At 40.1% G+C, this 25,262-nt stretch overlaps 1 protein-coding gene across 1 annotated transcript in view; it reads left to right on the forward strand.

Annotated features, from left to right (window-relative positions):
• LOC128498026 (vasoactive intestinal polypeptide receptor-like) overlaps positions 1-25,262 on the forward strand; it is an 87,541-nt gene that overhangs the window by 55,620 nt on the left and 6,659 nt on the right. The window contains exons 4-7 of the mRNA XM_053468296.1: positions 8,409-8,512; positions 11,638-11,735; positions 19,715-19,847; positions 24,963-25,113. Coding sequence (XP_053324271.1) covers positions 8,409-8,512; positions 11,638-11,735; positions 19,715-19,847; positions 24,963-25,113 — 486 coding nt within the window. The remainder of the gene's footprint in view (positions 1-8,408; positions 8,513-11,637; positions 11,736-19,714; positions 19,848-24,962; positions 25,114-25,262) is intronic.

The following is a 25,262-nucleotide window of genomic DNA, read 5'->3' on the forward strand; positions in this document are numbered from 1 at the left end:
GATTAAGGTTTGAGTCTTAACAGCAGGAGAAACGGGCAGACTAGACCGGGGGCCGAATGGGGCCGATCTGCCGGCAGGTTCTGTGTTTTTATAAAATTCTGAAGGTCTGAAGCACAAGATGTAAGGTGGCAATGTGGCTCGGTTCTATCCCTGCCCGTGCTGCATTGAGCAACTTTCTGATTTCTGTGTATCTAGAATCTCAAAAGCACAGATACCTCCTGACGCGTTCCTGTCCTCCATCCCGTAACACTCTGTATACAACAATACTTTTTAAACGCATATGACCGTGGGATATTAACATAGACAACCCAAATCACATCGGAGGGGTTGTGGTGCTCTTATTCCACCAACAAAACCCACTTTTTCCTAAAAATAGCGGGGAGAGGGCATTGACTGAGAAACGCGCCGGGCCTTCACGGCTCTACCAGGACATCTTTCACCGGAACGTTTCACGTCTTACAATCCTTCGCTCGCTCTGCCCAGAGAGAACAGAGGAGTTCCACGGCTCTGAGCCGAGGAACCGCGATAGAAATATGTCTGTTTTATATCACCTTTCATACTTTATTCAATTATTAAAATTCTAAAGGCCGTACCTAATACAGGAAAATATTATGGGCGGAAAATCGAAGAAATGGTTTGTGAGCAGGAACTTTGGCAAAGGTTACTTTGTATTCAGGTTCGGAAAGCATTGAATTAAACGAGAAAGAGAGTTTTTGCACACGGGGGCCAAAGTAAAATAAACTCTTACGTAGATTTGTTTTGTCTTTTAAGTAAATTGCCTTATTTACTTATTTTTGTACCAAATGCATGTGGCATAGAACGTGCCTCGTGGCCCTGAGAACGATAGTCGATATTTCCGGTTATAGGTCTTCTGGATTAAAATCACATAATACAGACGTCCTAATGAAGTTTATTTGTAGTTGCCAGGCTCTGGTCGTATGGATTTGTTCTAATTTATCTCTCTGCGCATGGACTCGGCTCACGCCGTCCTAAAGATTTATTGAATGACATAATAATGCCCTCAGCTTGATCACGAAGCATTGTTATTCGATAGTTTGTAAAAGCTTCGTGCGTTTAGTAACAACACACTGCTTGGCCTAATTAATTAAGCAGTAACTCAACTGCATGAAGATAGAGGTGCTTGCTGGCTGACATCCAGAATTCTAGTTCACTAAATGTCAAGCTGTCTCATGCAGAAGCCCACTTATATATTATACTCAATGGTTTGTGATACCCCCCAGCCTTGGTTCGACCTTGATTCCCCTTTCCAAATAGTCTAAATGGACCCCCTGGACCACTAATGATATGGTGGGTTATGTATAACGCTCAATCTCCCTGGGCCCCCTTTGGGCTCTGGGTACCCGGAGGCTGAATCTCTGGGTATGAAGACGAGGGGCTTACTAACTAATGTCATGGACATGATTTGGGTTCATAAACCCAAACGTCTGTCAAAGCCACATAATAAACTCCGCCATCGGCAACTCAAGCCCCCGCCTTTATGAATTTATATCAAGCAGTTGAGCTAACAGGCTGCATCAAAGGAAGTTCAACTGCGTGTTTATTGCATCTTCCCAGTAAATGGATCAGCTATAGAGATGCAGAAGTCAGTTTGGCCTCCAATGATATCTTTTCATTTACCCAGAATTCCTCCGGTTACCGGAGCCTCTAGTGTAGAAATCCCAAATATCCAATATTTTCCTGCCTTTGATGGTAACCCTGTTCTTTTTTTCCTGCAGGCCAGTAAGTCGACCTAATCAAAGGCTTGGCTCTGGCAGCTCTGAGTTATTGTAACGAATCTTTCCCTGTCTAGCGCTGCTTTCTATTGAGATTAATTGAGACGCCGTGTTCAGCGAGGGAGCTTTAGGCGAACGGAGAAAGCGCAAACGGGTGAAATCATTGGGTTTCTGTACCTGGATAGAAGCAACCGTCGGATCGGTTCTATGATCTTGGTCATCAACCTCTTAGTGACCTATTGGCTAACCTGTTTTGGTGCTGTTCGTGAATTATATATTCTATATGTTATGCTTATTATGTTTGGCATGGTTTTCAATGCTCCCAACATTCTAATTGGCCAAAGAGAGGCACTTTTGTATTAGAGGGTGTGGTTAGAGGTGTGGCTGGGGTGTTAGCGTGAGTGCATATGGGGCGATGTCGGTATACAGTATTAGTGTCAATGTACATTGTTACAGAGTGTGCGTGTTCAAGTGCATTGTTTGAGTGTTAGAATGTGTTGGTGTGTGGTGTTAGCGTGAATGTGTGTGTGTGGTTGCATATAGTGTTTAAGTCAGGAAGGTGGTCCACGGAGCGACATGCAGAGAGCAGAGCATCGAGCAGTGAAGAAGCTGTACAGAGTAGGGGGGCAGAGCAATTACCACCTGTGCCGGGGTGTGATGCCCCTTAGTCTCTGCAGCTTCTTCACCGCTCGGTTGTACTATATTCTTGCCTGGGGGGGAGACTTGGTCTAGGACCGGCCCTGATCGGAATAATTATTATCCTCCCGGAATAGGACTCGGATTCAGTGTCAGTGCAGTTAACCTGACCTAGTTTATCTTCCTTTTTCTTTTTTTTGTAAGTTTAGCTTTTGGCAAAGTAACGTAGTCTAACAGGAAGTGTTGTAACTCAAGTTTTAAAGTTCAAAAATAGAGAAAATATTTTTTTTTTAAGAAAAAAAAAACAAAAAAACCTAAAAAGCCCTCGTATTTTGCAGGAGAGAGAGGCGCATGTCAAGAGTCTGAAATTAAATTGCAGTGACAGGATGAACACATTGGAAGTGGAACACGAAGAATTTAGATTTAAAAAAAAAAATAGGATTAACCCTTTGCATTCATAGCGTGCAATCAAAACCTATCACTTTTTTCCTTGGGTTTTACTTTACTGAGAAGGGGGGTAATACAGTGAGGGTATTAAACATGCATGGGATAGACATACGGCTCCTGAATCTAAGACGAGACCAACGACTGAGTCTTTACAGCAGGAGATACAAGCGCCTAGATGGGGGCCAGATAGGGCCGGCAGAGTCTGTGTTTTATATATATGGTGAGGGGTAGAATTTTATTTGTATTTCGCACTTTCACATTTTTCGCTGTGATCGTGACTTTATCCTCCGCTCGTTTATCACGCCTCTTTAACTTATGAAATAAAACGAATTTCCAGTATTGCGTAATAGCCCTTTAAACATTCACGACTCATTAAGAGATGCAACCCGTTTCCCTGGAAAGTATAAGTGGAACGTTCTGCTCGGCAAAAATAAATCTCTCTCTCTCTCTCTCTCTCTCTACTATATCTACTATATCGCACTATATGGCCACATATCGATTCGCCTGCCGCTACGTCAAAGTACCCCAAGATTGGCGAGTCCTATCTCATTTCTCCAAATTTGCCCTGTGTATATCAGGTGTTTTATTAACTGGATATGCGCTGAATATTTGCTTTGTTTTGCGGTCATTATTATTCTAGCTGCAACCCAGGAATCTGAATGTTTATGCCTTTTATTTCTTTTAGTGCATACGCTCCCCTTTCTGTGTGTGTATATATATTTTATTCTTTTAATTTCTTTTTTATTATTATATATATAATATATATATAGATTTTTTTTTTGGCCATAGCTACATTAGCTCGCCAGCATGCAGGAAAGCTTCTAACACCGACTAACGTGCAAGGATTGGAGGCTGTGACAAAAAGATTTCTATAGTTTGTTTAGTTCATAGGACTACAATTCCTATGATCCTCACCCAGAATGATTTGCCTGTCGTCGGAGACGTAACCCATAAACGCAGGTGCTCTGGAGGGTGCAATGTCTGTAGAAATGTGTGTTCCATGCCTACAGTGCGCTTCTTCTTATAGCAAGGAGTATCTATATCTACTGTATATATCTGGCTTCTGAAGGGGCCAGCCATGTGGCACAAGAAGAGTTAAAATGACTTTGCATGGCTTTTTTGTTTGTCGCCGGAACCGTAAAGGGTAAAGCCAAGCAGCTGCAATCTGCCATGTTTAATAGACGCTGACACGGCTTGACATGTAAAATGTCACGGGATCCATAGCATGCGTTCGGAGCGCGTGTTCCTTTTGTAAACAGTTTTGCTTTTTAGACATTCGGGAATACGACCTTTTAATAATCTTTAAATAAAGACGCCGGAAGGGATAACACAGAATAACGCTTAATGATTAAATATTCTCTATGCTAATTGTAACGGCAGGAAGTTTTACTGTACCGAGAGGGTGGTAGATGAGTGGAACAGCCTCCCAGCAGAAGTGGTAGAGGGTAATACAGTGAGGGGTATTAAACATGCATGGAATAGACATACGGCTCCTGAATCTAAGACGAGACCAACGACTGATCGCTGGCGATGCTGTGGTTGAGGGTTGAGTTAATGAAAACGTATATCTGGAGACTTCCCCTGGCAGGCTATCCAGAGCTCTCTCTTCTGGGGGAGTGGCTTCACAAGGGGGCAGGGCTAGCTCCCAACAGTTTGGAGTGGGCAGGGAATGGGAGTGGCTAACCACTACTCACCCTGCATCGAGAAAGAAGAAAGTGACTTGGAGACCTGAAGAAACAGGGCTTTATCGAGAGACCCTGGGTCAAACCTAGAGGGCCCCCCTTTAAAGTGACAACACAGCACCTCAACCTCACTTTATGGCTTTTATGGATAGCTCAGACTAAATAATGGTGCTCAGTCCCATTAAGCTCACTGTTTGAATCGGGACCTGGTAGAGGTTGGGGTTCCTGGAGGCAAAACAAAGAGTTGGAAGGCGACAATACAGTATCTGCCGGCACTATATAAATAAATGTCATGTGATGTAATTTAGGTATTACAGAGAGAGAAGAAACCTTCCCATCCACAGTAAAAAATCAGCGGGTAACGACGCCAGATAGATGTCCCTACTTTTTTTTTCATCAAATCAATTGAGGAGTCAGACATTGCCCGAGGCATCGGATAGAAGCAAATCTCCACAAGTCTTACTCGCTTCGCATTTGTGTTCCTAATCGTAGGCAAAAAATTGATCATAATAATAATGTGTTTCTGCGCACGTACACAGCACCTGTAGAACATATAAAAAGACCCCCCGCAGAGCACGGTAACCAATAGCGCCGCTACAAAAAGCTAAAAAAAAAATGTATTTAATTACAGCATCTTGTGGAAGTGGCATACCCCAGCTGTGCGGTTACCGCCATTTCAATCAGCATTAAAATGTCCATCGTAATTAGAATGGAGCTTCAAGCCTTAGCGGGTATATCCAGAGAGAGAGTTGCCTGGGAATGTAGCCGTCGGAAGTCCCTTTTTTAAGATTAATGGAAAATGTATTTTTTTAAAAAAATATTTTTGTATCGCTTAAAGTTCATGTCTAGCCTAAGGTTCATTGGTGGTGTTGGTCAACTGGGACTTGTCCTGTTTAGCGAAATTGTAATTGTAAGTCGGAATAGTGTTGCAGTTGGATCACCTCTCCCCCTCAAGTGGGCAGATGGTCACCGAGACCCCCTACATCATACCTGATGAGCTGGGGTGAGGGTAACTTTAAATATCCAGCGGTCTGGTACAAGACTTTTACCTTTTAACTGTGTCAGGAGAGGACAAGGTCCTCTCTTACTTGCTGTTTTGGGTGATTTTCATTGGTGATCCCTCTGTAAGAAGTTATCTCTGTATGATTTGACCGCCCAGTGAGCATGGATCTTGTATCCTCATCAACAACCGAGGAAAATGGGCCATCCATAAAAAAAACCCCAACAAACTCAAAAAACCCCAACAAACTCAAGAAATACAAAATGAAGAGATAACCATGGATGGGAAAAAGAGCTTGCTGTTATGTTCTCTGTCCATGGCCACCACCACCTGGAATGGTCTATCCATCCAGAAGACTAGACCATACCTAGTAGAAGACATGACATGTCTGTTTAGGAGGTTCTTGATGGCCACCACCAACCTCGTCAAAGTTCTCCAAAGGCTTACATCGGAGACAACTTGGAAGCTTCCTTTGCTTTCTCCACACTTCCTACCCGTTTGCCTCCTCCGTTAGAATGCTTTATCGACCCAATAAGTGGTATTTTTTTATTATGTTGCAATAACAAAGGTCGTAAATAAACACATTCTTTGAAAATCCACCGAGAGAAAAAACGTTCTTAATTTGTATCGATGATGACTGCCAACACACGAAGAGATGAAATGAGATGCTGCTTTGGACAGCGAAGGACCCCACGGGAGTTGGAGAACTTCATTTTATTGAATGATATTTGCCAAGAACACAGAATAACGGTAAACACAACTCTGGTCATTTGAATGCATTGGTTTGCTTTTTTCTTTTCCTCCCCCAGGGATATATATCGACTTTGTTCGGAAGGAGGCTGAGAAGATAAATCTGACAACAGTTTTGGAAAATGTCAGCGTCGATGGTTTTACCCCAGAATATAATAAACAGAGAAACATAATATTTCTCCATTAAGTATTAACTACATTATGGAAACCAGCGGAGGGTTGTTTTTTTAACTCATTATTCAAGTTCTCCCAATGTTCTCAACGTCTTCTCACCTAGTGGTGGGGGACACCTTGATTAGACTAACTCTCATTAGTTTGTTTAGAGATTAACTAACTCTCATTAGTTTGTTAGTTGCATATTCGGGACTGTTGGCAGCTATGCGTGTCAGGGTATCATTGTGTGACTGATGTCATAGGCAGCAATATGCAGGCTGGGGTTTTGCCTGCAAGAAAGAGCCATCTCCTTCATTTTCCAGGACTAGGGGTAGCCGGGTCTCTCATAGAGATATTTGTCAACTTGACGTCAGCAATGAATGAAAATCATCCGTTGGACCGACGAAAAGTTGTGTTGGATCACAGGTTAAAGATAAGTGGAACAGGCTCCCAGCAGAAGTGGTAGAGGGTAATGCAGTGAGGGGATTAAACATGCGTGGGATAGACATACGGCTCCTGAATCTAAGACGAGACCAATGACTGATTAAGGTCTTTACAGCAGGAGAAACGGGCGTCTAGACGGGGGCCGAATGGGGGCCGATCTGCTGGCAGATTTTAGGTTTCTATGCAGAACGGGTTTTTTTTTCTAAATTGTGGAGATTATTTACATTTTATAAACATTGTGGAATGTTAATAATCCTGAGTATCCCTAAAGTGGTGTAAGTAGTTGTTGGCCACGTAAGCCTTGTTTTTGGGGCATCGCTGGAAGCTGCGGGTGTCTCTAGCTACTCATCCTTGAGGTAAACGTTACTGCCTGAGCCCTCTCGTCTTATTCTTATTGTAGTTTCTACGCCGAGTAGCAAATTCTTTTTCCCAAGTTTAAAAAAAAAATCTTTCAGTTGGAAAAAAAACTTTTTTTGGCTTAGAAATGCCGCTTGCTTACCCATCATGCCTCTACTTCACATGCAAGCATTTTCAATTCATCCTCGCTTAGCAAAGATTGAACCCTGCCAGGACCTGTCCATCTTACAGAACACGCTAAGATACCATCCACCAAAAAAGGGGGCGGAGACATGCAGCTCTACATGCAATCTCTACACGTCACGGGTCACCTGGGAGGATTTAAGGGGAACTTCCAACGATTTTTTTTTATTCCTGTATCAGATTAATAATCCTTTTTTTTCCCAAACTCTGCTTTCCTTGTTTTAAACCAGAGATAGTGTTTTCCCCCTTAATATGTTTTCAGGCAGCTGCCTATTAGCCATTTGTATGAGGTTCCCGCTCTGTTATCGGAACGCCAATCTACTAGACAAACACCCCGACTCCTTATCATACTGCCTGTGGGAAACAATATAATGGCTCAGTCTTAATTGCGCAGTTGGACTCTCTGGCTAATGAAAGTCTGTGGAGGAATGGACGTCATTAGCATTGCCGTAAAGCATCCGCTCAGTGCGGTGTTGCAACGGGGCTGCAGACAGCGCTGGGTACTGTATACAGCGCTGGGGGTTATATTACTGTATACAGCGCTGGGGGGTATATTACTGTATACAGCGCTGGGGGGTATATTACTGTATACAGCGCTGGGGGGTTATTACTGTATACAGCGCTGGGGGTTATATTACTGTATACAGCGCAGGGGGTTATATTACTGTATACAGCGCTGGGGGGTTATATTACTGTATACAGCGCTGGGGTTATATTACTGTATACAGCGCTGGGGGTTATATTACTGTATACAGCGCTGGGGGGTTATATTACTGTATACAGCGCTGGGGGTTATATTACTGTATACAGCGCTGGGGGTTATATTACTGTATACAGCGCTGGGGGTTATATTACTGTATACAGCGCTGGGGGTTATTTCTGTATAATGTCTGTTAAATATAAAGTGTTTTATATCAGTATGTTAACGCTGTTAGGTGAATGAATGGTTGTGGTTTTTCGTGGGTTGTTGCGGGTCGGATCCGGTTCACAATCTATTAACATTAAAAGCCTTTTTTTCTGCAGCAAACGTGTCCAGAAACTGCACTGACCAAGGCTGGACGGAGCTGCACCCCGGCCCCTACGCGCTCACCTGTGGTTTCAATCCGAACAGCAGCCAAACGGATCAGGTACGTCTGTCGCGTAGAAAACATCGCGCGGCGCATCGTTCGCTAATCACTAAGCTCACTGTATATAATATTTTATTTATTTATTAATATTTAATTAAAAAAATTACTTTTGAGAACGCCGTTTCTCAATCTCTTCCCTCAAATCTCCTCTGCACTGATCACACCATGGTCAGCAAGCAGGGCTCCATAGCCTTGCATTTCTGATCGCAATGCGTGCAATCAGCCAGCAGGGGCTGCGATTGGAGATCCCAGCAGTGTCTGGCAGACCCTGACAAGTCTCTCCTGTTCTGGAGGCAAAAGGCAATGCCCGATCATGTGTTATAACAGTTTATCTGCCCCCCGGGTGTTGCTCCATCACAGACAATCAGTGGGAAGGAAGCCGGCAACGCTGACAAGGTGGAGTCCAGGCTGTCAGCCTGTGAGAAATGAAGGGGTTAATCATGTACGGGATAGACATACGGCTCCTGAATCTAAGACGGGACCAACGACTGAGTCTTTACAGCAAGAGAAACGGGCAGACTAGACGGGGGCCGAATGGGGCCGATCTGCCAACAGTCTATGTTTCTATGTCATTGAATGGATACATACCTCTCAACAGTCCTGGATTCTCACAGGAAGGGGAGATCATCTGATGAGGGACTGGTCAAACTAAACAGGGGCACTCGGAAGGTATTCTGGTTAAGGAAACCAAGGATTGGCCACCGAGGGCCACAATAGAGCTTTCTACATGCTTATTTATGCAGTTCATTTTCGGGTACGTTTGTAAGCATCAGAAAGCCTTTGTCATTTAGCTGAACATGCCGACTGGCCTAAAATTTACCTCCAAGCCCCCAAAAAAAGGTATAGTAGTAAATATGGTGTAAGAGCTGCTTTCGGGATTATAAATTCCATGATACAGAACAGCGTTTCCTTTAAGATCCATAATCAGGTCGCTGCCGCGGCGGGGGGGACTTTTTTGTTCCAATAACGGGGCTTTTTCATTACAATTACTGGACGTTTCGGGCTCGATCACTAATTGAGACGGGAAGAAATCGTCAGGAAAGGGACCGAGCTTTCAGCGAGGACAATGGCGGTGAAATTACTGCTGATACAACGCGCCGTCTCGAAATCATTACTCTCCTATTACTGATATTCAAACACAATAGAGACGACGAGACCGAAGAGGCAGAACACTGGATAATTTCGACCTTGTACTTGGCACTTTATTAAAAATGTAAGCGGAAACCAATCACAAAAAGATGACGTGATGTCAAATGAACCACGAGAAACGAAGATGTTAATTAGTGTTTAGGCATCATCTTTCTAAAATGATTAAATGAAAATGTTTTATTCCTTGTATCCGATAAAAAAAAAAAAAAAAAAATTGAACTTTTTTATTTTTCACCCAGGTGCAGTTTTTGCCCCATAATATAATGTTTTCAGGCAGCTGCATATCAGCCATTTGTATGATTCTCACTGTTATCTGAGCCCCGATCTACTAAACACCCCGACTCCTTATCATACTGCCTATGGGGAACAATAGAATGGCTCAGTCTCAATCAACCAGCAGGACTCTCTGACTAATGAAAGTCTATGGAGGAACGGACTTCATTAGCATCGCCATAAAGCATCAGCTCAGTGTGGTGTTTGAGCCGGGAAAGTCACCAAAATATCACATGACTGACAGCAATAGAGTGAAGACTCAAACCTTAATCAGTCGTTGGTCTATCCCATGCATGTTTAATCCCCTCACTGTACTAATCTCTACCACTTCTGCCGGAAGGCTGGTCCAGTTATCTACCAGCCTTTCATTAAAGTAAAACATCTTAGCCTCTGATAATCTACTTCTAGATTTTGGGCTCCCTCCGATGATGTCTATAAAGTATAATGGGATATCTATACTGATAGTGGCCTTACCTGCATGTAGTCGGGAATAGCTGCTTCTCACTCGCCGACGTTCTGCCAAAATAACAGTCAGCCAGGACGTGAGCCCCCTTGTCAAGACTGCTTGGGGAAATTCTGCACCGTTAGCAGCTATACCATTTTATAGTTTTTTTTTTTATATAAATATAGAAATGGGAAATGAAGTTGTTTTTCTGTGTTTTTCCACCCATTACACCGACCCAGGCTTGGTGAAGGGAAAATACTATTTTATTTTTTAAATTAAAATTTCCAAAGCAATAATGTTAACAAAGACACCCGGCGATGTCCGCTTCAAACTGAACAGGCTGAAAGCCAAGCTGCGCACACATTAGTTTATCTGGATTTTTTTTTATTTTTTTTTTATTATTATTATTATTTTTTTGATAGCCTATTTTTTACTGGGAAGAAATAAATGATATATAATTCCTGCCAAAGCCTTGAAATGTATTGCTTTTTCAATTTAACATTTTTCCATTTATTCTGTTCAAAATATTGGGGACAGTGTTTTCGGTGCATTAAAAAAATATATAAAAAAATAAACATGATATATGTACTCTTCATATGAAAATTAAATTAAAAAAACTGAAGAGGACTTTCATTTACGGCACATAATTTTACCAAATAAAAAATGAAATGCCCAGAACTGAAGCGAAATATTATTAAAGAAAACTCTCATTTTAATACTTTGTCAATCGAAAATAATCACATTTTTAATTTAATATTTAATTTAAAAATATATATATTAAAAAAAAAAAAAATGTTTATTTTGGTTATTAAAGATCTATAGTTTCTACAAACCCCCAACTCGTATACCTCTTACCGCATAAATTATCAAACCTCCCAATAATTCCAATGGCCAGATTTATTTTAGGGGGTGTGGTTAGAGGCGTGGGCAGGGTGGGGCTTTACAAGACTTTTTCATGCGATTTTTTTTTTTTTTTATTTATTGACAGCTATTTATGTAACTAAGTGAAATATTTAGAGAAAATCACATAGTTTAGTTTACTGCTGCCGGGTGGCAAAGAGGGACTGGATAAATTAAACAGGGATGTTAGGGAGGTATTGCAGGCATTTAGAAGAAGAATGTGTTTTCATTGACACAATTTAATTTTTAACACTTTTTCTGCTGTTTCTACGCACATTATTGTGACTTTTAGGGCCTTCTTGTGTACATGTTGCTATATTTTTATAATAATAGTAACTTCTCGTGTTCTCTCGCACAGACCGCATTCTTTGGAATCATACGGACCGGATACACCATCGGACACAGCCTGTCTCTTATCTCCCTCACCGCTGCAATGATCATTCTTTGTATATTCAGGTCAGACTTTTACTAATTGATTATTTTCATGTCGATCGTCACTTTTTTATTATTATTATTATTATATATTTTAAGAGTCGGAGGGGAATTTTTATTAAAATAAAATATAATCTGGTAATAAACGGTATATTACAAGTATAAACAAATAGCTACGGTATATGAACGTTAAATGTTTATGGTGTATGGGGTTTTTGCCCCAGTCTCAGGGCGAAGAGGCAGATTCTTGGGGGTCACACAGTCTGGAGCCGACTCCTTCCTATTCTACCTGCTATGATCATGTATATGTATATATATATATATATATATATATATCTATATATATATATATCTATATATATATATATCTATAGATATATATATATCTATAGATATATATATATATAGATATATATAAAAGTATATCTGGGAACTTACCCAGAGTCCCCCTTGTGGGTTGCGGGGTATGAGGTCCCGGTGACATCTTGGGCGTCCCGCCGGCGCCAGTGGGTGGTCCTGCCGACGTCGCGGGACACACGCTATTTTTAATGGGGGAAGTGGGCTGAGAGTTCCCAGGTTTGGATGTAAGACTCCCAATTGGTGCTTTTGCTCCCAGTATGTTGTGGTTGATATCCCTGCTTGAATGCAGGTGACTCAATTAAGTCTATCTTTAAAGAATGACAAATCGAGATTACCATGAGGGCCGGTAATAGAGCCATTTTGGGGGGGGGGGGGACATTTGGTGAGTCGCTACATAGAATCTTCACGATGGCCTATTAAAGGGTTAATATCTCTAGAGTCTCAGGGGTCCGCTCATTTAGAAAGTACCGAGGTATGAATATATGCGATAGACAGTAATAACCCCCCCGCCCCCACCCCCCTGGGGTAATCTGTATTATATATTCCATTTATCATAAAATGTCAGAATTAAGACTCGAAATATGTCAAGGGAAAATACAGAGAGCAGCAAATGGTTAAATAACGAGATCAGAGTTTCGCTCCATCATTATCTGCGTCGAGTGTTTATTTAAGCTACTGAAACACCAATTATTGCCCGGGGTGGTCAAATATTTAACAGAGAACGGGCACGGCTGCCACGGACCGCTGGCACTCCTTGACTAACATGTCAGCTGAGGATGTCGCGTTCAGAAGCCGTATGCCTATCCCATGCATGTTTAAATTCCCTCACTGTATCAGCCCCTACCACTTCTGCCGGGAGGCCGTTCCACTTATCTACCACCCTCTCAGTAAAGTAAAACATCTTTACGTAACTTCTAAGTGGATGCAAGCCTTATAGCATGTACTAGAAACTAATGCAATTTCAGGGCTCTGCAGCCCAAAAAAAAATCACAATCGTTAAAATTTACCAATAAATAATAATATAATATGGCAGGTTCTGCCTTGAAATGGTTCCTTGAAATCGACCAATTTATATCTTTCGTTTTTATCCTAATAACGCACTCCTCAACGTTTTAACTGTAAATCTGGGACGTTACATGAATAATAAAATGATCAAATAATAAATGGGATTAAATGAGGATTTGGCTCATTAACCAAAAGGTCTTCCGTCAGCTCCACGTGTATTAAGTTAACCGAAACGATCTGCTCTCCCGAGAATATGAATCACGATTTATCTGGAATCAGGAATGCAGTTTTAATAACACTTTTTTTTTTAATTATTGAACATTTTTATTGTTATTAAATTGTCTAGAAAAAATTGTGCCAATGATTTTGAATCCTGCACCGCAGACTGACACTCTTTTTTTAATTAAGTTTCCTCTGTAAAAGGCCGGCGCTGAGATTTACCAAGTGGCCTGAAAGAGATTAACGGGCAGTTTTAAAATGTAAATTTCACGCAAAGTTTGGTTTGAAACATAACATGTCTTGCTCTCTCTCCCTCTTTCTTCCTCTCTCTCGCTCTCCCTATTTCTTTCTGTCTCTCGCTCTCTCTCTCTGACTTTTTTCTCATTCTCTTTACTCGTTTTTTCTTTCTCTCATTCTCTCTTTACTCGTTTTTTTCTTTCTCTCATTCTCTCTTTACTCGTTTTTTTCTTTCGCTCATTCTCTCTTTCCTCGTTTTTTCTTTTTCTCATTCTTCTCCTGTTAAGATGAAGCTAAAAGTTATCAGTCTTGGGTACTCTTCAAAACTATATGAGTGTTTAACCTCCTGACCTACCGATACCTCATTAATGGTGTCCAGAGAAGGCTTTAAATAGCCTCTTTTCGGTTAACATGTAGTACAGTCCCATTTGACGTAGTGGTGGGCTAAGCGATATATGATTCATATAGTGTGTCGGAATTCCCAATATTTATGTCTCATATAGGGGGCTTTTAAATTAGTATTTACTGGGTATGCGCTGATCTTTTGCTTTGATGTGTGTACAAAATCCAAATACTTGTGTGGCATAATACAGAAGTCGGATGGTGCCACACACATAACATACGGTCTTCTGTGGTCAGATGGCTAAACCAGGGATTGTGAACATATAGAAATAGCTTATATAGGTTCTGCTTTTAATTCTCAGTTCCCAAAAGTCATATTTTTGAACTATTCTTCTTAACCCCCCCCCATAACACAACGTTCTCCTTTTAACACCTTCCTTTCCTTCTTTTAAATGTTGAGTCTGGCCACTCACCTGCATTTAACTCGCTAGCTCCTGATGGAAATTTTAAGCATAAATCTAAAAATTATCTCATATAGTTTATACGTATATAGTTTTTATAATCCTACCCTGTAAAGGTCCCTAATATAACGGCATTCCTTTCTCTCTCTCAACAAAAATAAGGAGATAAGCCTTTCCTTAAACTAATCTAGAAATGTAAAGCTAAGATTAAGATAATTGAATAATTCAAAGTTAACGCACATCAAATAACTGATTAGAAAAGATAAATATAGAGACGTGTCACTGCATTTTTATCACCTATCTCCAGCTCTTTTTCTATTTCTCTCTTTGACTCTTTTCTCCCCCTGCTTTCTTTCCTTCTCTTTTGCCTCTCTCTTCTTTTCCTCTTTCCTCCTCTCTTTTTTCCTCTTTCCTTCTCTCTTTTTTCCTCTTTCCTTCTCTCTCCTTTCCCTCTTTCCTTCTCTCTCCTTTTCCTCTTTCCTTCTCTCTCCTTTTCCTCTTTCCTTCTCTCTCCTTTTCCTCTTTCATTCTCTCTTTTTTTTCTCTTTCCTCCTCTCTCAATTAACTGGGATTTTGAACACCAAGGCTAAAGTCTTACATCTTGGCCAACTGCAGCTTATTGTCTTTCAGACGATGACAAATTCACCAAAATTCACAAAATTTGAAATAGTTTAATTCACGTTCCCCAAAAAGGGTATAACTAAAAAAAATCCACAAAATTATCTCATAAAGCATGTTGTCAGTGTATGAATTTGGCCTAAAGGTAAGATGAACTACGGGGGGCCGTCCCAGTGAGCTTATTTTGCAAAATGGACTGACATGGCCCTGTGTAATGGATAGTATGAAATCTGCCCCAGGTCGTTGTATATCGCTATAAATCGTATTTTTCTGAAACTTCATAAAAAAAAAAATAACTAATGACCTTTTAACATTGTGGCCTTCAGGAGGCCAGTTCCTTTATATTCTTTTATATGTTACTGATGCGTTGTACTAAATTAAAAATAGCTCTGATACAGAAAAAATAAATAAAATAAGAAAATGCCAGCCTGAAGGTCAATTGTATCCAATTCTGTTAAAATCTAGTACAATGTATCCTAATAGAATCCAAAGAAACATTCGGACTCCGCGTTCCCGATCTCACGTTGTGACCATATGTCTGTTATAAGCTCGTTAAAAGTTTAAAGCTACAGGACTTCTCCAGCAATTAACGCGACCGTCCAAATCAAAAGGTTGGGCAACGTCTAAAGATCGTTTTAAACCATCTGGAATCTTTCTGCTGCTTAAAGCCACAGTTTATGGAGAAAACGGAATATGGCCTATAGGCAAAATACCCCAGCAGATAATCAAAGATCGGAGCTGTAAGAGTCCCCATAAATGGTTGCTGCTTTTTTTAATTGTCAATGGTTACTTAGTGATTTGGGTTGGAAGAAGACAGAAAGCTCATCAATTACCCCTCGCTGTTTATGCTAAAGAAGAGAATAAACCCCACATCGAAGCGATTTCCAATTCTGCCTCAAAAAGGGGAAAAATTCCTTCTTGACTCAAAAATTGCCTCTGATTTCTCACTGGAACAACAACCTCTAACTAATCCCGTCCTTATAACTCGTTATATCCCTGTATATTCCTCATATTATATATTATATACTCTCCCCCCGTATAACTAATCCCGTCCTTATAACCCGTTATATCCTGTATATTCCTCATATTATATATTATATACTCTCCGGCCTGTATAACTAATCCCGTCCTTATAACCCGTTATATCCTGTATATTCCTCATATTATATATTATATACTCTCCGGCCTGTATAACTAATCCCGTCCTTATAACCCGTTATATCCTGTATATTCCACATATTATATATTATATACTCTCCGGCCGTATAACTAATCCCGTCCTTATAACCCGTTATATCCCTGTATATTCCTCATATTATATATTATAAACTCTCCCCCCGTATAACTAATCCCGTCCTTATAACCTGTTATATCCCTGTATATTCCTCATATTATATATTATATACTCTCCGGCCTGTATAACTAATCCCGCCCTTATAACCCGTTATATTCTGTATATTCCTCATATTATATATTATATACTCTCTGGCCGTATAACTAATCCCATCCTTATAACCCGTTATATCCTGTATATTCCTCATATTATATATTATATACTCTCCCCCCGTATAACTAATCCCGTCCGTATAACCCGTTATATCCTGTATATTCCTCATATTATATATTATATACTCTCCGGCCGTATAACTAATCCCGTCCTTATAACCCGTTATATCCTGTATATTCCACATATTATATATTATAAACTCTCCCCCCGTATAACTAATCCCGTCCTTATAACCTGTTATATCCCTGTATATTCCTCATATTATATATTATATACTCTCCGGCCGTATAACTAATCCCGTCCTTATAACCCGTTATATCCCTGTATATTCCTCATATTATATATTATATACTCTCCCCCCGTATAACTAATCCCGTCCTTATAACCTGTTATATCCCTGTATATTCCTCATATTATATATTATATACTCTCCGGCCGTATAACTAATCCAGTCCTTATAACCCGTTATATCCCTGTATATTCCTCATATTATATATTATATACTCTCCGGCCGTATAACTAATTCCGTCCTTATAACCCGTTATATTCCTCATATTATATATTATATACTCTCCGGCCGTATAACTAATCCCGTCCTTATAACCCGTTATATCCCTGTATATTCCTCATATTATATATTATACACTCTCTGGCCGTATAACTAATCCCGTCCATATAACCCGTTATATCCCTGTATATCCCTCATATTATATATTATATACTCTCTGGCCGTATAACTAATCCCGTCCTTATAACCCGTTATATCCTGTATATTCCTCATATTATATATTATATACTCTCCGGCCGTATAACTAATCCTGTCCTTATAACCCGTTATATCCTGTATATTCCTCATATTATATATTATATACTCTCCCCCCATATAACTAATTCCGTCCTTATAACCTGTTATATCCTGTATATTCCTCATATTATATATTATATACTCTCCCCCCGTATAACTAATCCCGTCCTTATAACACTTTATATCCCTGTATATTCCTCATATTATATATTATATACTCTCCGGCCGTATAACTAACCCCGTCCTTATAACACTTTATATCCCTGTATATTCCTCATATTATATATTATATACTCTCCGGCCGTATAACTAATCCCGTCCTTATAACCCGTTATATCCTGTATATTCCTCATATTATATATTATATACTCTCTGGCTGTATAAATAATCCTAATTAATATTTCATCCTACAAAATGTTCTGTATTTCTTGCTGTTCATTATTTCTCTGAATGTTGTAAAAAAGTAATTGGCAAATAAAAAAAATATAATTTCACTTATTCTGTGAATAATTTACAATTTGTGCTGATTCTGAAAGATTTAAAATGCAGGTTTCTGAGAAATTCTGCTTATTATGCAAAAAATGCTTGCGTTTAACGCAAGAGGCTCCTGCCTTTCTGAGCCCCTGAAAAAAAAATCAAAGGGCTGTCTGGTAGCTGCCATAACCACGCCAATTATCCGTCTGAGCTTCCGGGCACCTCTTATATCTTCAAGAAAATTGTTTCCCTTCCTGAGAAACCCCAATTAACAGCAACGAGCGCATGACAGGGGACAGAAAATAAAATAAAAGAATAAAAATGCTCCCGTATTGCCCTAAAAAAGTGTTAATTCTTGTGGTGATTAGCAAAACTTTTTTTTGGGGTTATCCTCTAATGTTAAAACAAAACCCTTGCCAGGTCATCCACCTGTTATGACCCTACTGAAAGTAAGCAGTTTCTGTAATGAATAAATAAATGTTTGTGATGTAATCGGTGACGTATCTTGGCCTAAGCTGACATGTCCAAGGGGATAGCAGCCCCCCTTGTACCAAACTGGTGGGGCAGATCGCCCTCTTAGGTGATCGAGCCCCCTGCTGTCTCCAACCACATAAATGCTAGGCCTTAACCGGCCTTATTTTTACGCTACGGAGGCTGTGCTGAGCCATAGACTTCATTAAAAGTTGCTGTGCCTTTAAGAGATGACACGCCAGGCTATGACATCATATATGGGGACTCCGGTTCTTAAAGACGCAGCACCTTTTTTTTTACCTAACATAGAAGCTGTGGGGTGGAATGTATAGACTCGCGGAAGGGAATTAACCAGTTATACATCCTCCATACTGCAGGGCAGCATTTTGTCTGGGCTTGCCAGCAGTATGTAAAAATGATATGAGTCCTGGAAAACATGGCCGATGTGGTCACCCTAGGAGGGAAGAGGCGACGGGGGGGGGGGCGGTTACCCCAAAGTTTAACACGCCACAGGATATACCTATTTTAATACGTAAGCACATCCTGTAAACAAACACCAAATGGCGTTTAACCCTTTGAGCGCTGAGCAGCAGTGAGCACGCTTGCTTTTTCCGGCACCCGTACGGTTAAATATTCATGAATCCATGCGGAAATATTTCGGTGCCTTTTAGGCAAATCTCCGGCATATGCAGAAATTTCTCGGGATGAACGATTCTATCTTTTCCGGCAATGCAAACTTTTATTAGACGCGAACGGTACACGCAATGCCCGCCAGCGGGCACGGAACGGGGCAGAAAATAAAAATAAAATGAAAAGATCGATACGATAACGTGTAGTATTATGGGGGGCGCGCCGGGCACGTCTCCGATTTATCTTATTTTATTATTTTTTTTAGGTGCATTCTAGGAATTTCCCATAAAAACAGCCATTATTTTATCTTGTTTAAGTTGTAAATATACATTTAGCGTAATAAATTTAAAGCCGGCTCTTATTGCCTGTTGACGTTCCCGATAAGGATATCGCATGGAAATGAGTCAGGGAATTTTTTTTTTGTTATCTGATAAGCCTCAGAAAGGGATGCTTCGCAGTCTGAGCTAAAGAGGAACTAAACGGCTAAAGCGGACCTGTCACTCGTACTCGTCCTACGTAAATGTACAGAAAAGCGCTTTATATACGGCCAGAAATCTTTAACTCCATAAACAAAAAAAATAGATTGTCTTAACTTCCTGTTCTATAGGATCTGTGTGATTATTCCTCCCCATTACATTATTTCTGCCTTGTTAGGCTACTTTTGCCCCAAATCTCTGTGGTTATATATTCCTGCGATGGCTCCCCGTTTTTATCCAACGGCATTAATTAAGGTTCCGGCAACGCGAGGGACCTACTGTGTGGTAGATAATAACCTTGAGGGTTTTCAAGCTACAACTCCCAACACGCTCAGCCAAATCAGTGTTGATCGGGGATCAATAAAGCTAACGCGCGTCTTGGTTTCGTTCCCCCGCAGGAAGCTGCACTGCACCCGGAATTATATCCACATGCACCTCTTCATGTCCTTCATCATGAGGGCCATAGCCGTGTTTGTGAAGGACGTCGTTCTCTTCGAAAGCGGAGAGTCCGATCACTGCTTTGTCGGTTCGGTAAGTACATTTTTTTTTTTTTTTTTTATATATATTTAAGGAAATTGGGAGATGATTTTTTTGGTGGGTGAAGACAGGACTGTGATGATATTTTGTGAAATAAAAGAAAAAAAAAAACATATAGCTTAAGAAATGTAAGATTCAGGTGACCATCAAAGGTCCTGCTACTTTTAGGGCAGTAGAACCCTGCGATACCCTCATACCCAGCAAACATTCTGACCTCCTAGAAAAGCAGGATCTGCGGGGTAAAAAGGGACATTATCTCTCTCATTCTTTGCTTTGTGGCTCTTTCTTTCCTTTCATTTGTTTCTTTCTCTTCTTTCTTTTACATTTTCCTTCCTCTCCTCCTTCTCTTCTTCCTTTTTTTCTTTTCTTTCTCTTTTATTACTCTTCTTCTTTATTACTTTTTCTTTCCTTTTTGTTTTGTAAACTTTTTTCCTTCCTCCTTCCCTTCTTTCTCCTTTTTTTCCTTCCTGTTTTCTCTCTCTCCCTCTCTTTCTCTCTCTCTCTCTCTCTCTCTCGCTTTCTCTTTCTCTCTCTCGCTTTCTCTTTCTCTCTCTCGCTTTCTCTTTCTCTCTCTCCCTCCCTCTTTCTTTCTCTCTCTCCCTCTTTCTCTCTCTCTCCCTCTCTCTCTCTCTCTCTCTCTCTCTCCCTCTCCCTCTCCCTCCCTCCCTCTCCCTCTCCCTCCCTCCCTCCCTCTCTCTCTCTCTCTCTCTCTCTCTCTTTTTCTCTCTCTCCCTCCTTCTTTTTCTCTCTCTCTCTCTCTCCTTCTTTCTCTCTCTCTCTCTCTCTCTCTCTCTCTCTCTCTCGCTTTCTCTTTCTCTCTCTCGCTTTCTCTTTCTCTCTCTCCCTCCCTCTTTCTTTCTCTCTCTCCCTCTTTCTCTCTCTCTCCCTCTCTCTCTCTCTCTCCCTCTCCCTCTCCCTCTCCCTCCCTCCCTCTCCCTCTCCCTCCCTCTCTCTCTCTCTCTCTCTCTCTCTCTCTTTCTCTCTCTCCCTCCTTCTTTCTCTCTCTCTCTCTCTCTCTCTCTCTCTCTCTCTCTCCCTCTTTCTCTCTCTCTCTCCCTCTCTCTCCCTCTCTCTCTCTCTCTCTCTCTCTCTCTCTTTCTCCCTCTTTCTCTCTCTCCCTCTCTCTTTCTCTTTTTTTCTCTTTCTCTCTCTTTCTCTTTCTTTCTCTCTCTCACCTTTTCTTTTCTTCTTCATTTTACCCCTGAAGAAATAAATAAGATTGAGTTATAAATTGGCTAATTTGAGGGGGAGGTGAAATCGACGGCTCGAGGCATGCGATCTATATTTAATTTCCCAGACAATATATTTCTCTGTCAGGACAAGGTTTTCTTCCTCGAGGACATGCGAGAACCAGTAGCTGCTGAACGCTATTAGTCCTAGAGGTGGAAGAGACAGTTCTGTTAAATAAATAAAACATTAACATTCTTTAATAAATGGTTTCCTCTTCTGCGTGAGTTCTTTGTTACGCAAACTTTTGCCGTCCAAATACTGTCCGGATTTGCTGTAAAAAGACAAGTTGGGGCTTTTAGTGTTTGTTATAGTTTCTGCATTCTGGAAAACTTACTGTTATTAGAATAATTGGTTCTTTCTTATATATATTTTAGGCTCACGGTTTTGTATTTACTGCCAAATAGTGAGAATATTTAAATAAATAAAAAAAACAGTAATAAAACAAGGAAGGAAAACTGATCTGCGGGAAATTATTCCATCATCAAGGTGCCATATATCAGTCGTTGGTCTCGTGTTGGATTCAGGAGCCGAACGTCTATCCCATGCACGTTTAAATCCCCTCACTGTATTACCCTCTACCACTTCTGCTGGGAGGCAGATTATATCATTCACCTACTCAACAAGTCCAGCTAAGACCCCACGGAACACTCTTTGTTTAAAGTCACGCACGTCCCATTATTTTTACTGATATCAGTTGAAAACAAACTACTTTAAGCTAATCTTATCTCCGCTTATCGGCCCTTACGTTATATTGCCAACAACGGCTGTGGTGTTATTAATGGGTATTCAGGAAAAGATAAAGCTCCATAAACACGGCTCCGCAGCTAGCCGTTGCATGAAATCATTGTTTTTGAGTATATTGGCCTACAGCGATTTGTTACGGTTTCCTGAAGTCTTTCGTCTGACGTGTTCAGCGGAATTACAAGCGCGCACACTCGTGTGTGAAACGGATTAACACGCCGTGAGTGGGTCAGAATTAACGGTCGATTCCCAGGAGCAATTTTCCCCGAAGCCCTTTAGGCGAAAGTCCCATTTAATCTAAATATGAAATAATTTGTACCACCATTTGTGAGTATATTATATCTGTAAATACAGTGTGTGTGTATATATCTATAATTTACACTACCTTTCAAAGTTTGGGGTCACTTTTTTCCTTGTTTTTGAAACAAAAGCACATTTTGCTCATTACAATAACATTAAATGGATCAGAAATCCAGCGCTGATGGGGTTAATGTTGTAAATTACTATTGTAGCTGGAAACGGCTGATTTTTTAATGGCGTACAGAGGCCCTTTATTACTCCCATCACTCCTGTGTTCCAATGGCCCTTTATCACTCCCATCACTCCTGTGTTCCAATGGCCCTTTATCACTCCCATCACTCCTGTGTCCCAGTGGCCCTTTATCACTCCCATCACTCCTGTGTTCCAATGGCCCTTTATCACTCCCATCACTCCTGTGTTCCAATGGCCCTTTATCACTCCCATCACTCCTGTGTTCCAATGGCACGTTGTGTTCACTGATCTAAGTTTACGTTTAAAAGGCTAATAGAGTTCCCAACAGCCCTGGTTCTGCTCTACGGTACTTAGACAATACTTTGTCTGGCTCTGAAAGGGTTAAAGATCAGCATATTTCCCAGCAGCACTATGTGCCCTTCTTAACCACTTTGTCTGCTCTCCCAACGACTTAAAACACCTGAATATTGCAGACGGCTGAATGCCACATTTAATGCCGTTTTATGTTTACTTCTCCTCCAAATCCTCGGAGGTCTCTTAATAGCTCTGCCGCCAGATCTCTAAAAGTCTAAATTTAGCAGAAATGTTGCATTTATTAAAGGAATTACCGCAGCACTGTCTCTAAAGGCACCTATTAAACACAGGCTTTATATACCTACAGACTATGTATTCCTAGCCACACCTCCAAATATTCCCTGTGTACCCCTCTTTTCAGAGATGTTTTTGTTTCAAAAAATCAGTTTTTTGGCCTTTTTTTGTTTTGTTTTTTTTTGTTTACTTTTCTTGCATTTAAACTCTGTAGGGAAAGAAATTAGTCAAGGCTGCACAAGCCAATCCATAACAATCAGCAACTTAACAGCAGCGGAGAGATAACTTCCTGCGGAGAACAGGAAGTTAAAGCGGCTGTTCCACTTTCTGGAGAAGGGTCTCCCGTATGTTATTCCATAAACTCGATGTACTAAGATTTTTTGGGTTAGAAAAAGAAGTTCCATAGAAAACCAAAGAATCGGGAAAGATGTTTCTTACCTTGGCCTACGTGGAGCAGTGAATGGCGTCCCTGAATGCGAAAGACACAATCTGCTTTGCCTACGGCCATTTTTAGTCTAGGTCCTATTAATAGAATTTAAAATTTAACATATCAACCCAAAAGAAAGAGTCTATTTCATAAATTATGGTAAACAAGTGGTTAAAACTTTTTGGGGAGCTCCCAGTGAATTTCCATTAGTCGTTCACTAATTCGAACTTTTGCCTGTATAGCCCAACAATAAAAATTACCTGTTGGCCATTAACGCATAGTCCCCAAAAGTATCTTTCTCCATTTTTGGGGGGGTAACCGGTTCTTTTTAAAGATGCTGTTCCACTTTGCTGAATTTAACACTTTTGTTACTTAAACACAACGTTCTTCCTGGTTGGGCTGAATGTCGGAAGCTCCCGTAAGAAATAACGATTTACTCCTGTAACATTTTGCCCCATTCATAATTTTTCAGGGAATGTCTGCCAATGTTTATTTGATTCACTTAGAGACTTTGATTAATGTCTCCTATAAGTGGGACAGAATCTTTAATAAGCTAATTGATTTAATTAAAAACTGTCGAAAGAAAAATTCGCAAGGAGCCAAATCTGTTACTTTTATGAGCTGCATTCTGTCATCATACATAATAAACACTTGGCACTTTCCGCAGCAGAAATAGAAATATTTTCCCGCAGACCTCATCACGTCGTAGCTTTCAAACCCATTAACCTAATTACATTTTAATGGTTTTCAGATGAACACAACGTGTAATAATGTATTTGAAATGGTAACATTCCTTGTTTAGCGACTAGCGATGTTGTTGTTCATTGAGCACTCAATAACGTGGTAACATTTGGACAATTAATTAAAATATATGTATTTAATATCAGAAGCTTGTTACGGGTGTTTAAACGGAATATTTAAAACCGCAGATTTTTTTAATGTATGGATCGCTCGAAAAATGGATATATAGACTGATTCTGCCTCATTTTTTTTATATAGTTTTTGTGGACAGCTATAGCTTATTTACCATTCAATAAAAAATTAAAAAAATAGAAAAAATATATACAAATCTAAAAAATATATAAAAAAAAAAATTAAAATATAAACCTCTAAAAAAAAAACTCTACATATAGTATAATTTATTAGTGTTGGGTTGTTATGGTTATATACAAGAAATGTTTATTATTTTTTTATAATTTTTTTTTTTAAATATGATTTTTATGGGAGGTAGAGACAAAATTTGGAATTTGGGTATCCCATTCCTCTCTCCCTATTCCTTTGAAGTCAACAAGAGGAGATTGCTTTTAAACCCCACCCATTCTTTTGACCACACCCACTCTGCCAGATAGCCCCACCCACTTCTAAGCTCCACCCACTTTCTGCTTTCACGTGCTTAAGGAAGGGAAAATCATCAAGGAACCCCCTGGCCTTTATTAATGGTATAGGCAGAACAATTCTAATTTGTTTGGAACATTAACTATTTATTTTGAACTAAACTCTACGTCTTGTGTCCCTAAAGAAAATAGTTTTTATGGCCGCCACTGCAACTAATATATAAACTTCAATACATGCAGCTTTATTGCTAAGATCCTTAGAAAATGCTACCAACGCGTTTTGATCTTTTCTTTTAGCCTGGGTGCAAAGCGGCCATGGTGTTTTTCCAGTACTGCATTATGGCCAATTTCTTTTGGCTTTTGGTGGAAGGACTTTATCTTCACACGCTCCTGGTCATATCTTTTTCCGAAAGAAAGTATTTCTGGTGGTACATTTTGATTGGCTGGGGTGAGTATATATATATATATATATATATATTTATTTATTTATTTATTTTTTTATTATTATTTCTTTCATAGTAAAACTGTAAAAATCTAAACAAAAAAAAAAACATTTTAATTTTACAAAATCTGAAACCCAAACATTTCATTTCAAAT

Source organism: Spea bombifrons, chromosome 5 (genome assembly GCF_027358695.1).
Source record: "Spea bombifrons isolate aSpeBom1 chromosome 5, aSpeBom1.2.pri, whole genome shotgun sequence".
In the NCBI taxonomy this organism is placed as follows: Eukaryota; Metazoa; Chordata; class Amphibia; order Anura; family Pelobatidae; genus Spea; species Spea bombifrons.